This window comes from Salvelinus alpinus, chromosome 7 (assembly GCF_045679555.1).
Source record: "Salvelinus alpinus chromosome 7, SLU_Salpinus.1, whole genome shotgun sequence".
Classification (NCBI taxonomy): domain Eukaryota; kingdom Metazoa; phylum Chordata; class Actinopteri; order Salmoniformes; family Salmonidae; genus Salvelinus; species Salvelinus alpinus.
This window is the reverse complement of record NC_092092.1, coordinates 73,677,168-73,690,613: the sequence shown is the minus strand read 5'-3', so window position 1 is coordinate 73,690,613 and position 13,446 is coordinate 73,677,168. Positions and strand designations below refer to the sequence as shown.

At 42.1% G+C, this 13,446-nt stretch overlaps 1 protein-coding gene across 1 annotated transcript in view; it reads right to left on the bottom strand.

The window, feature by feature from the left end:
- Positions 1–5,722: 5,722 nt before the first annotated feature.
- The window catches only part of LOC139581924 (teneurin-2-like), a 120,250-nt gene continuing 112,526 nt past the window's right edge, over positions 5,723–13,446 (bottom strand). The window contains exon 33 of the mRNA XM_071412118.1: positions 5,723–13,163. Within this exon, the coding sequence (XP_071268219.1) occupies positions 12,426–13,163 (738 nt within the window). The 3' untranslated portion in view covers positions 5,723–12,425. The remainder of the gene's footprint in view (positions 13,164–13,446) is intronic.

Sequence of the window (13,446 nt, the reverse complement as noted above, 5' to 3'; positions counted from 1 at the left end):
GCGCTCTTAACTCGTGTCGGAATTCTCCCCTATGTTAGCTGTTCCCATCAGATAATCTGGCAGACATAGCCCTATGCTAACCTGTACAACTGGCTGTGATTATATTCGGCTCAAATTCCGTATTAGACAATTGAAATCGTAGACGTAGTTCAACGCGATCCAAAACTTGTTCATGAAAGGGTCCTTGTTAAATCAATCAAATCAGATTTTATTGGTCACATACACATATTTCACAGATGGTATTGCAGGTGTAGTGAAATGCTTGTGTTCCTAGCTCCAACAGTGCAGTAGTATCTAACAATTCACAACAATATACAAATGGAATTAAGATATATATAAATATTGGGATGAGTAATGTCAGAGTGGCATTGACTAAAATACAGTAGAATAGAATACAGTATATACATATGAGATGAGTAAAGCATTATGTAAACATTATTAAAGTGATTGGTGTTCCATTATTAAAGTGGCCAGTGATTCAATGTCTATGTATATGGGGCAGCAGCCTCTAAGGTACAGGGTTGAGTAACCGGGTGGTAGCCGGCTATTGATGGCTATTTAACAGTCTGATGGCCTTGAGATAGAAGCTGTTTTTCAGTTTCTCGGTCCTAGCTTTGATGCACCTGTACTGACCTCGCCTTCTGGATGATAGCGGTGTGAACAGGCAGTGCTCGGGTGGTTGATGTCCTTGATTATCTTTTTGGCCTTCCTGTGACATCGGGTGGTGTAGGTGTCCTGGAGGGCAGGTGGTTTGCCACCGGTGATACGTTGTGCAGACCGCACCACCCTCTGGAGAGCCCTGCGGTTGCGGGTGGTGCAGTTGCCGTACCAGGTTGTGATACAGCCCGGCAGGATGATCTCAATTGTGCATCTGTAAACGTATGTGAGGGTCTTAGGGGCCAAGTCGAATTTCTTCAGCCTCCTGAGGTTGAAGAGGCACTAATACGCCTTCTTCACCACTCTGTCTGTGTGGGTGGAACATTTCAGATTGTCAGTGAACTTGAAGCTTTTCACCTTCTCCATTGTGGTCCAGTCTATGTGGATAGGGGCGTACTCCCTCTGCTGTTTCCCGAAGTCCATGATCAGCTCCTTCGTTTTGTTGACGTTGAGGGAGAGGTTATTTTCCTGGCACTACTCCGCCAGGGTCCTCACCTCCTCCCAGTAGGCTGTCTCATCATTGTTACTACTATGGTTGTGTCGTCTGCAAACTTGATGATTGAGTTGGAGGCGTGCGGGGCCACATAGTCTTGGGTGAACTGGGAGTACAGGGGAGGGCTGCGTACGCACCCTTGTGGGGCCCCTGTGTTGAGGATCAGCGAAGTGGAGGTGTTGTTTCCTACCTTCACCACCTGGGGGCGGCCCGTCAGGAAGTCCAGGACCCAGTTGCACAGGACTGGAATCAGACCCAGGGCCCCAAGCTTAATGATGAGCTTGGAGGGTACTATGGTGTTGAAGGCTGAGCTATAGTCAATAAACAATATTCTGACGTAGGTATCCCTCTTGTCCAGATGGGATAAGGCAGTGTGCAGTGCAATGGCGATTGCATTGTCTGTGGACCTATTGGGGCAGTAAGCAAAGTGGGTCTAAGGTGTCAGGTAAGGTAGAAGTGACATGATCCTTAAGTAGCCTCTCAAAGTACTTAATGATGACAGAAGTGAGTGCTACGTGGCGATAGTCATTTAGTTCAGTTACCTTTGCTTTCCTGGGAACAGGAACAATGGTGGCCATCTTGAAGCATGTGGGGACAGCAGACTGGGATAGGGAGAGATTGAATATGTCCATAAACACTCCAGCCAGCTGGTTTGAGCATGCTCTGAGGACACGGCTAAGGATGCCATCTGGGCCGGCAGCCTTGTGAGGGTTAACACGCTTAAATGTCTTACTTACATTGGCCAAGGAGAACGAGAACCCACACTCCTTGGGAGTGAGCAGCGTCGGTGGCACTATGTTATCCTCAAAGCGGATGAAGGTGTTTAGCTTGTCTGGGAGCAGGACGTCAGTGTCCGCGACATGGCTGGTTTTCCCTTTGTAATCTGTGATTGTCTGTAGACCCTGGCATGTACGTCTCGTGTATGAGCTGTTAATTTGCCACTCCACTTTGTCTCTGTACCGAGATTTTGCCTGTTTGATTGCCTAACAGAGGGAATAACTACACTGTTTGTATTCAACCATATTCCCAGTCACCTTGCCATGGTTAAATGTGGTGGTTCGCACTTTCAGTTTTGTGCGAATTCTGCCATCTATCCACAGTTTCTGGTTTGGATAGGTTTTATTAGTCACCATGGGAACAACATCCCCTATACACTTCCTGATGAATTCAGTCACCGTGTCCGTCTATACGTCAATGTTATTCTCAGAGGCTACCTGGAACATATCCCAGTCTGCGTGATCATTTGTCAGACCAGCGTTGAATAGACCTTAGCACGGGTACTTCCTGTTTGAGTTTCTGCCTATAGGAAGGGAGGAGCAAAATGGAGTCGTGATCTGATTTGCTAAAGGGAGGACGGGGGAGGGCCTTGTAGGTATCTTGAAAGGGTAAATAGCAGCGGACTAGTGTTTTTTCCAGAGCGAGTACTACAATCAATGTGTTGATACAACTTTGGTAGCATTTTCCTCAAATTTGTCTTGTTAAAATCCTCAGCTACAATAAATGCGGCCTCAGGATATGTCGTTTACAGTGTAGTTCCTTGAGGGCCGTCGTGGTATCGGCTTGGGGGAATATACGTGACTGTGACTATAACCCGAAGATAATTATCTTGGGAGGTAATATGGTTAAGATTTGATTGTGAGGTAGTCTAGGTCGGGTGAACAAAAGGATTTGAGTTTCTGTATGTTATCACAATCACACCATGAGTAGTTAATCATGAAACATATACCACCGCCTTTCTTCTTCCCGGAGAGTTCTTTATTCCTGTCTGCGTGATGAACTGAGAACCCAGCTGGCTGTATGGATGGGGACACTATATACCGAGAGAGCCATGATTCTGTGAAATAGAGTATGTTACAGTCCCTGATGTCTATCTAGAAGGAGATCCTCGCCCTGAGCTCATCTACTTTATTGTCCAGAGACTGAACATTACGTAAGTAAGATGACGCAGACAAACATGGCAGCTCTGCCTCTAGCTCCTAAGCAACTTTGCAGTATTTGAATTTTTTTTGTGGATATTTCTTACATTATTAGGCCAGAACGTTTTATGTGTTATTACATACAGCCGGGAAATAACTTTTGGATATAAGAGCATCATTATTGCGACTGTAATGGTTTTCTTCCGTTGGTGAAGGAGAGGACCAAAATGCAGCACGGCTAGTGTTCAACATGTTTAATAAACAAAGAGACGATAACGTGAACACTATACAAAAATCTAAATAACAAACGTGAAAACCGAGACAGTCCTATCTGGTGCAGAACACAAAGACAGAAGACAACCACCCACAAACCCCAACACAAAACAAGCCACCTAAATATGATTCCCAATCAGAGACAACACAAAACACCTGCCTCTGATTGAGAACCATATTAGGCCAAACATAGAAACAGACAAACTAGACACACACCATAGAATGCCCACCCAGCTCACATCCTGACCAACACTAAAACAAGTAAAACACACAAGAACTATGGTCAGAATGTGACAGTACCCCCCTCCTGAGGTGCGGACTCCGAATGCACCACCTAAAACTCTAGGGGAGGGTCTGGGTGGGCATCTGTCCGCGGTGGCGGCTCCGGCGCTGGACGAGGATCCCACTCCACCATTGTCTTTGTCCCCCTCCTTAGCGTCCTTTGAGTGGCGACCCTCGCCGCCGACCTTGGCCTAGGAACCTTCACAAAGGTCCCCACTAGACTGAGGAAACTCCTCCGGACTGAGGGACAGCTCATGACAGAGAGGTAGCTTATGACAGAGAGGTAGCTCAGGACAGAGGGGCAGCTCCGGACTGAAGGGCAGCTCCGGGCTGAAGGGCAGCTCCGGACTAATGGCAGCTCACCTGCCTCTGATTGAGAACCATATTAGGCCAAACATAGAAACAGACAAACTAGACACACAACATAGAATGCCCACCCAGCTCACGTCCTGACCAACACTAAAACAAGTAAAACACACAAGAACTATGGTCAGAATGTGACACCGACCAAGAATACGACTTTCCCGAATTAGATACTTTGTTCGTACCCCCCAGGACAATTGAACTCATCCCAGAGGTTTCTCCAAGACGCCGCCGGCGGAGAAGAGATATTCGGAGTGGACTTCTAGTCCGACTCAGGAGGCGTGCACACCATCCACCGCTTCCGAGTATATTACTCGCTAATCTCCAACCCCACATTATGATAATCTAAGCAACCGTTTGACCGTCTAGTCAAATCGTTTTTTGTGTCGTGTGTCGAACTCCACGTAATTGTCGCAGATTGTGACAACGGTTCAAATCTCACAAGTTTTAACCCCCCTTTGAAATGTAGAATTACGTTTATTGTGTTAGTATTTTGAGAAAAGAATTGCAGGCAAAACCTTGTAAATGAAGATTACGAATACATAATGAGGAGCTTCTTGTTGCCCTTCCTGCAGGCAACACATAGGCTACTGGCACTGTTACATAAATCATTGTCGTTATTATAGGCTATATTATACTGAACAAAAATATAAACGCAATATGTAAAGTGTTGGTCCCATGTTTCATGAGCTGAAATAAAAGATCACAGAAAATGTTCCAAAAGCACAAAAAGCTTATTTCTCTCAAATGTTGTCCACAAATTTGTCTACATCCCTGTTAGTGAGCATTTCTCCGTTGCCAAGATAATCCACCCACCTGACTGCAGGAATGTCCACCAGAGCTGTTGCCAGATAATGTAATGTTAATTTCTCTACCATAAACCGCCTCCAAAGTTGTTTTAGAGAATTTGAGAGTACGGCCTCACAACCGCAGACCACGTGTAACCAGGACCTCCATATCTGCCTTCTTCATCTGCGGAATCATCTGAGACCAGCCACTCGGACAGCTGATGAACCTGTGGGTTTGCACAACCGAAGAACTTCTGCACAAACTGTCAGAAACCGTCTCAGGGAAGCTCCTCTGCATGCTCATTGTCCTCACCAGAGTCTTGACCTGACTGCAGTCCGGCATCGTAACCGTCTTTAGTGGGCAAACGCTCAGCTTCGATGGCCACTGGCATGCTGGAGCAGTATGCTCTTCACAGAGGAATCCCCGTTTCAACTGTACAGGGCAGATGGCAGACAGCGTGTATGGCATTGTGTGGACGAGTGGTTTGCTGATGTCAACGTTGTGAACAGAGTGCCCCATGGTGGAGGTGGGGCTACGGTATCGGCAGGCATAAGCTACAGACAAGGAACACAATTGAATTTTATCGATGGCAATTTCAATGCACAGAGATACCGTGATGATACCGCACTCTAACCCTTGAGACCGACCAAGAGGAACGAAAGGAAACCTTGAATTTGGAGGTTTAAAATATCCCTCTGCTTGGTGGATATAAAGTTTAAGATCTTTGATAGGCTGATGCGGAATTTGTTACAGGAAATAATCACTGCCAGCTGGATCAGTTTAAAATAGCAGGTTATTTGATGAGAAAAGCTAATATGCAGCGTTTGATCATGTGCAACTACGTCAACGATTTTAATTGGCTGAGAGCCGGAGAAAAATGTCAACTTATTCTAATGTTCGCAAGTATGAGCCCCCAGTAAAGAGGAAAATAAAACTTGACGCCAATAAATGAAGTAAACAATTACTTTTTATTGATAAGGTTCTCAGAAGAGTCTCTTTTCAGTGTATAAGAATCATTGTCATTCCTTCCTTACTATTATTATTATTAATCAATAATACTGATTTGGTACATTATGACATCCAGTACTGAACGAGCCTCTTCACAGTGACATGAATCAATCCACTTCTACGCTTTTTGGGATCTAGAACTGGGGATTGATATTGTAGATATTGGGATAATAGATATGATTAGAGTCACACAACTCTAGAGTAGGTAATACCAGCTAAAGGTTAGCACGTTACAAGCCACTTCCTCAATAGAAATATAAAACTGGATATTCTGAACAATATTCTACTGTGCTGCTGCTGCATAAAGGTAAGTCTATACACTGTACATCCAGATATATATAAAAAAAACAATTTTCACAGTTGAATGACTTTATTTAAAGAATAAACCATTTTTTAAACAATTTTATTACATAAACTATTATTTTGGAGTGTGACTATTATTTGCTCTGGGAGCAAATGTTTTAATTAATACAACAACAAAAACATATTGAACAAATAAAATAAACGTAATGTCCTCTTCGATAAAACTAGTGACTCCCTTCATGATTGTCATTTAGTACTACAAATAATAAATACATGTAAAAATAATAAAATAAAATAAATAGGTTTTGATAATACTAGTTCTGTATGCATTCTGGACTTAGTGTATGGTAGGTGTTTTTAGATTGTTTCTGTACAGAAGTGCCTTGGTGAAAGTTTCACAATTCTACTGCGACTGAAACATACACAACTACTGCTTCTACCGCTACTATACGTAACACCCTGAACTGTAGTATAGTAGTCTGAACTGTAGTATAGTAGTCTGAACTGTAGTATAGTAGTCTGAACTGCAGTATAGTAGTCTGAACTGTAGTATAGTAGTCTGAACTGTAGTATAGTAGTCTGAACTGCAGTGTAGTAGTCTGAACTGTCATATAGTAGTCTCATCTGTAGTGTAATACTCTGAACTGTAGTAGTCTGAACTGTAGTATAGTAGTCTGACCTGTAGTATAGTAGTCTGAACTGTATTATAGTAGTCTGAACTGCAGTATAGTAGTCTGAACTGTAGTATAGTAGTCTGAACTGTAGTATAGTAGTCTGAACTGCAGTATAGTAGTCTGAACTGTAGTGTAGTAGTCTGAACTGTCATATAGTAGTCTCATCTGTAGTGTAATACTCTGAACTGTAGTAAAGTAGTCTGAACTGCAGTATAGTAGTCTGAACTGTAGTATAGTAGTCTGAACTGTTGTATAGTAGTCTGAACTGTTGTATAGTAGTCTGAACTGTTGTGTAGTAGTCTGAGCTGTAGTAGTCTGAAATGTTGTGTAGTAGTCTGAACTGTAGTGTAGTAGTCTGAACTGTTGTGTAGTAGTCTGAGCTGTAGTAGTCTGAAATGTTGTGTAGTAGTCTGAACTGTAGTATAGTAGTCTGAACTGTAGTGTAGTAGTCTGAACTGTAGTGTAGTTGTCTGAACAGTAGTATAATAGTCTGAACTGTACTGTAGTAGTCTGAACATTAGTAGTCTGAACTGTAGTATAGTATTCTGAACTGTAGTAGTCTGAACTGCAGTATAATAGTCTGAACTGTAGTAGTCTGAAATGTTGTGTAGTAGTCTGAACTGTAGTGTAGTAGTCTGAACTGTAGTGTAGTAGTCTGAACTGTACTGTTGTTGTCTGAACTGTAGTTGTCTGAACTGTAGTATAGTAGTCTGAACTGTAGTATAGTAGTCTGAACTGTAGTATAGTAGTTTGAACTGCAGTATAGTAGTCTGAACTGTAGTGTAGTAGTCTGAACTGTCATATAGTAGTCTCATCTGTAGTGTAATACTCTGAACTGTAGTAGTCTGAACTGTAGTAAAGTAGTCTGAACTGCAGTATAGTAGTCTGAACTGTAGTGTAGTAGTCTGAAATGTCATATAGTAGTCTCATCTGTAGTGTAATACTCTGAACTGTAGTAGTCTGAACTGTAGTATAGTAGTCTGACCTGTAGTATAGTAGTCTGAACTGCAGTATAGTAGTCTGAACTGTAGTGTAGTAGTCTAAACTGTCATATAGTAGTCTCATCTGTAATGTAATACTCTGAACTGTAGTAGTCTGAACTGTAGTATAGTAGTCTGAACGGCAGTATAGTAGTCTGAACTGTAGTGTAGTAGTCTGAACTGTCATATAGTAGTCTCATCTGTAGTGTAATACTCTGAACTATAGTAGTCTGAACTGTAGTATAGTAGTCTGAACTGTAGTATAGTAGTCTGAACTGTAGTATAGTAGTCTGAACTGCAGTATAGTAGTCTGAACTGTAGTATAGTAGTCTGAACTGTAGTATAGTAGTCTGAACTGTCATATAGTAGTCTCATCTGTAGTGTAATACTCTGAACTGTAGTAGTCTGAACTGTAGTATAGTAGTCTGAACTGCAGTATAGTAGTCTGAACTGTAGTGTAGTAGTCTGAACTGTCATATAGTAGTCTCATCTGTAGTGTAATACTCTGAACTGTAGTAGTCTGAACTGTAGTATAGTAGTCTGAACTGTAGTATAGTAGTCTGAACTGTAGTATAGTAGTCTGAACTGCAGTATAGTAGTCTGAACTGTAGTATAGTAGTCTGAACTGTAGTATAGTAGTCTGAACTGCAGTATAGTAGTCTGAACTGTAGTGTAGTAGTCTGAACTGTCATATAGTAGTCTCATCTGTAGTGTAATACTCTGAACTGTAGTAGTCTGAACTGTAGTATAGTAGTCTGACCTGCAGTATAGTAGTCTGAACTGTAGTGTAGTAGTCTGAACTGTCATATAGTAGTCTCATCTGTAGTGTAATACTCTGAACTGTAGTAGTCTGAACTGTAGTATAGTAGTCTGAACTGTAGTATAGTAGTCTGAACTGTAGTATAGTAGTCTGAACTGTAGTATAGTAGTCTGACCTGTAGTATAGTAGTCTGAACTGTAGTATATTAGTCTGATATGTAGTGTAGTAGTCTGAATTGTAGTAGTCTGAACTGCAGTATAGTAGTCTGAACTGTAGTGTAGTAGTCTGAACTGTAGTAGTCTGAACTGTAGTGTAGTACTCTGAACTGTAGTATAGTAGTCTGATATGTAGTGTAGTAGTCTCAACTGTAGTGTAGTTGTCTGAACTGTAGTATAGTAGTCTGATCTGTAGTTTAGTAGTCTGATATGTAGTATAGTAGTCTGAACTGTAGTATAGTCGTCTGAACTGTAGTGTAGTAGTCTGAAATGTAGTATAGTAGTCTGAACTGTAGTATAGTAGTCTGAACTGTAGTATAGTAGTCTGAACTGCAGTATAGTAGTCTGAACTGTAGTGTAGTAGTCTGAACTGTCATATAGTAGTCTCATCTGTGGTGTAATACTCTGAACTGTAGTAGTCTGAACTATAGTATAGTAGTCTGACCTGTAGTATAGTAGTCTGAACTGTAGTATAGTAGTCTGAACTGTAGAAGTCTGAACTGTAGTATAGTAGTCTGAACTGTAGTATAGTAGTCAAATATGTAGTGTAGTAGTCTGAACTGTAGTAGTCTGAACTGTAGTATTCTGAATTGTAGTAGTCTGAACTGCAGTATAGTAGTCTGAACTGTAGTGTAGTAGTCTGAACTGTAGTAGTCTGAACTGTAGTAGTCTGAACTGTAGTGTAGTAGTCTGAACTGTAGTATAGTAGTCTGATATGTAGTGTAGTAGTCTCAACTGTAATGTAGTTGTCTGAACTGTAGTATAGTAGTCTGAACTGTAGTATAATAGTCTGAACTGTAGTAGTCTGAACTGTAGTATAGTAGTCTGAACTGTAGTGTAGTATTCTGAACATTAGAAGTCTGAACTGTAGTACAGTAGTCTGAACTGTAGTATAATAGTCTGAACTGTAGTATAGTAGTCTGAACTGTTGTGTAGTAGTCTGAGCTGTAGTAGTCTGAAATGTTGTGTAGTAGTCTGAACTGTAGTGTAGTAGTCTGAACTGTAGTGTAGTAGTCTGGGCTGTAGTAGTCTGAACTGCAGTGTAATAGTCTGAACTGTAGTAGTCTGAACTGTACTGTAGTAGTCTGAACTGTACTGTTGTTGTCGTCTGAACATTAGTAGTCTGAACTGCAGTATAGTATTCTGAACTGTAGTATAGTAGTCTGAACTGTTGTGTAGTAGTCTGAACTGTAGTAGTCTGAACTGTGGTATAATAGTCTGAACTGTAGTATAGTAGTTTGAACTGTAGTGTAGTAGTCTGAGCTGTAGTCGTCTGAACTGTAGTATAGTAGTCTGAACTGTAGTATAGTAGTTTGAACTGTAGTATAGTAGTCTGAACTGTAGTATAGTAGTCTGAACTGTAGTATAGTAGTCTGAACTGTAGTATAGTAGTTTGAACTGTAGTATAGTAGTCTGAACTGTAGTATAGTAGTCTGAACTGTAGTATAGTAGTTTGAACTGTAGTATAGTAGTCTGAGCTGTAGTAGTCTGAACTGTAGTATAGTAGTCTGAACTGTAGTATAGTAGTTTGAACTGTAGTATAGTAGTCTGAGCTGTAGTAGTCTGAACTGTAGTATAGTAGTCTGAACTGTAGTATAGTAGTCTGAACTGTAGTAGTCTGAACTGCAGTATAGTAGTCTGAACTGTAGTATAATAGTCTGAACTGTAGTGTAGTAGTCTGAACTGTATTGTAGTAGTCTGAACTGTAGTATAATAGTCTGAACTGTAGTATAGTAGTTTGAACTGTAGTGCAGTAGTCTGAACTGTAGTAGTCTGAACTGTTCTGCAGTAGTCTGAACTGTATTGTAGTATTCTGAATAGTACTATAATAGTCTGAACTGTAGTAGTCTGAACTGTTCTGTAGTAGTCTGAGCTGTAGTTTAGTATTCTGAACAGTACTATAATAGTCTGAACTGTAGTAGTCTGAACTGTTCTGCAGTAGTCTGAACTGTATTGTAGTATTCTGAACAGTACTATAATAGTCTGAACTGTAGTAGTCGGAACTGTTGTGTAGTAGTCTGAACTCTGAACTGTAGTAGTCTGATCTGCATTGTAGTAGTCTGATCTGTAGTGTAGTTGTCTGAACTGTAGTAGTCTGAACTGTAGTATAGTAGTCTGAACTGTGGTAGTCTGAACTGTATTGTAGTAGTCTGAACAATATTGTAGTAGTCTTAACTGTAGTATAGTAGTCTGAACTGTAGTAGTCTGAACTGTTGTGTAGTATTCTGAACAATATTGTAGTAGTCTTAACTGTAGTGTAGTAGTCTGAACTGTAGTATAGTAGTCTGAACTGTGGTAGTCTGAACTGTATTGTAGTAGTCTGAACAATATTGTAGTAGTCTTAACTGTAGTGTAGTACTCTGAACTGTAGTGTAGTATTCTGAACAGTACTATAATAGTCTGAACTGTAGTAGTCTGAACTATTGTGTAGTAGTCTGAACTGTAGTGTAGTATTCTGAACAGTACTATAATAGTCTGAACTGTAGTACTCTGAACTGTAGTGTAGTATTCTGAACAGTACTATAATAGTCTGAACTGTAGTAGTCTGAACTGTTCTGTAGTAGTCTGAACTGTAGTGTAGTATTCTGAACAGTACTATAATAGTCTGAACTGTAGTAGTCTGAACTTTTGTGTAGTACTTTGTAGTGTAGTATTCTGAACAGTACTATAATAGTCTGAACTGTAGTAGTCTGAACTGTATTGTAGTAGTCTGATCTGTAGTATCATACTCTGAACTGTAATACTCTGAACTGTTGTGTAGTACTCTGAACTGTGGTGTAATAGTCTGACACATGTGGAGCTATTACAGTAGTATGATAATCTCACCAATTTCAAAATAAAACCTTGTGATACTATTTATGATATCCGCAAATATACAAAAAAATTCCTCCAACTTATGTGTGTCTAAAAAGTTTTTGTTTTCTTTAGTTTGAAGTCTTTTAAAGGATCTCAGTGGTGTGAGTGTTGGTTGCTAGGATATGTTGCTGCAGTAGCTAAGAACAGTTCTGTGGTGGAGAATGGGAGGCCTGAGACAGTGAGATGACTCATCGTTTTACTCCATTTTACGTCCCTAAGCTGCGGTGCTTGTTGCCGTTGGTGATTTTCTCTTCCGATCAGTGTTGTGATTGGCCGGGCCCTGTGGTGGCTCTGTCTCCCTATTGGTCCCTTTGCTCTACAAGTTCATTTCAGAGGCAGGCCCTTATCAGAGCACCCAGCACAACAGAGCGCCACCATCAGTTCAGAGTCTGTCATTACGCCCTCATAGTGACCCCAAAAATATGGGTGAAAATATTGATTTATTTTTTAAAAAGGGGTATCTTAGTTATTATGCAACAGTTTGTTTTTCAAGGTTCATGAGTGCCTTTCACCTGTCTGTTTTCAACATCAACAAAAAATACAAATAAAATAAACTTCTGTCTAAATGTTAGATGTTTTGCCCTTGGCAGAAAAAGTAAAAAAAAAAAAAAATTCTAGTATATTCTTCTTTTCAAAAGTCCCTGCAGCGTTCAGTGAGAAACCCCGTTTGTTGGTTTGTTTTCTGTGGGGTTGGAGGGGAAAGGAGGAGAAGGCAGGGAGGGGGGGAGCGAAGAGAGGAAGGAACTAGTAACTAGGAAGAGGGGATGAAAGGGAGGAGGAGGAGAAGGGGAGGAGGAGAGTCATTGAGAGAGAGAGAAAGAGTCAGCCAGTCCTCCATCCCAGTCCAGGTGGGCTGTTACCTCTTGCCCATCTCGTTCTGTCTCAGGAACTGGATGTTGGTGCTGCTGTCAGCCAGTTCTGGGTACTGTTCCACAGGTAGAACATAATACCCGTCGTACCCCTGTACCCTCCCCGCGGTCAGCAGCTGTTGCTTCTCTCCCTCCGTCCACAGCCGGCTCCCCTCCTTCCCATCTTTGGCCCTCTGCTGCTCCCTCAGCCAGGCCCCAGCCAGGGCCCTCTGCCGGGCTAGTTCCAGCAGCCTCACCCTCTCCTCGTCCACCACGTCCAGCGCTAGCCCATACCGCACGCTGAGGGCTAATGACTGCACCGCAAACTCCACTGTGGCGCCACGCCGCGACCTCCCGCTCACAGTCACGTTGATCCCACTCTCCAGCGCCATGCGTCCGCTGGTCAGCCCCAGCACCAGTAGATCACTATCGGCCGAACCGACTTTAACGAAGTAGTGACAGTCACATCCATCCTGCGTGTAGTGCGTTCCATCCAGGTAGATGGCGCTGTTGAGGACCAGGGACACCTTTCGGCTGTCGTCGGTTGCCATGGAGCTAACTGCCGCCACCACACGTCCTTCCTTCAATGCTAGCATCACTCCCCGGCCGATGATGGGCGTTGATGTGCCGAACCAGTGTCCGGGCTTGTCGCGGCGGTCGCGGGGGTCCTTGTTAAGGAGCCGTCCCTCCAGGGCCATGAAGGCTTGGTTGTGGCGCTCCGCTGCCTGCTGCACCCCCGTTATCAGCTACAAGAGAGACAGGGGTAGGAGAGAGGTTAAAGGTCACTGGTCAAGCAGAAGAATGCAGATGAGGATGCACTTATACTGTCTGGTTTACAGCTCATCTATTCATGTCCAGATTTCACTGTAATCATTGAAGGTTCATATTACTGATTTTGTATTCAATGTCGCATCTAATTGGCATCCGACACTGAGAGAAAGAGAGAGGACCGTTTATCTATAATAGCAGGCCGCATTTGGCTCAATATAATCAATATAGTGCAATGGAGCTGTAGGCTGTCCCAGGCCT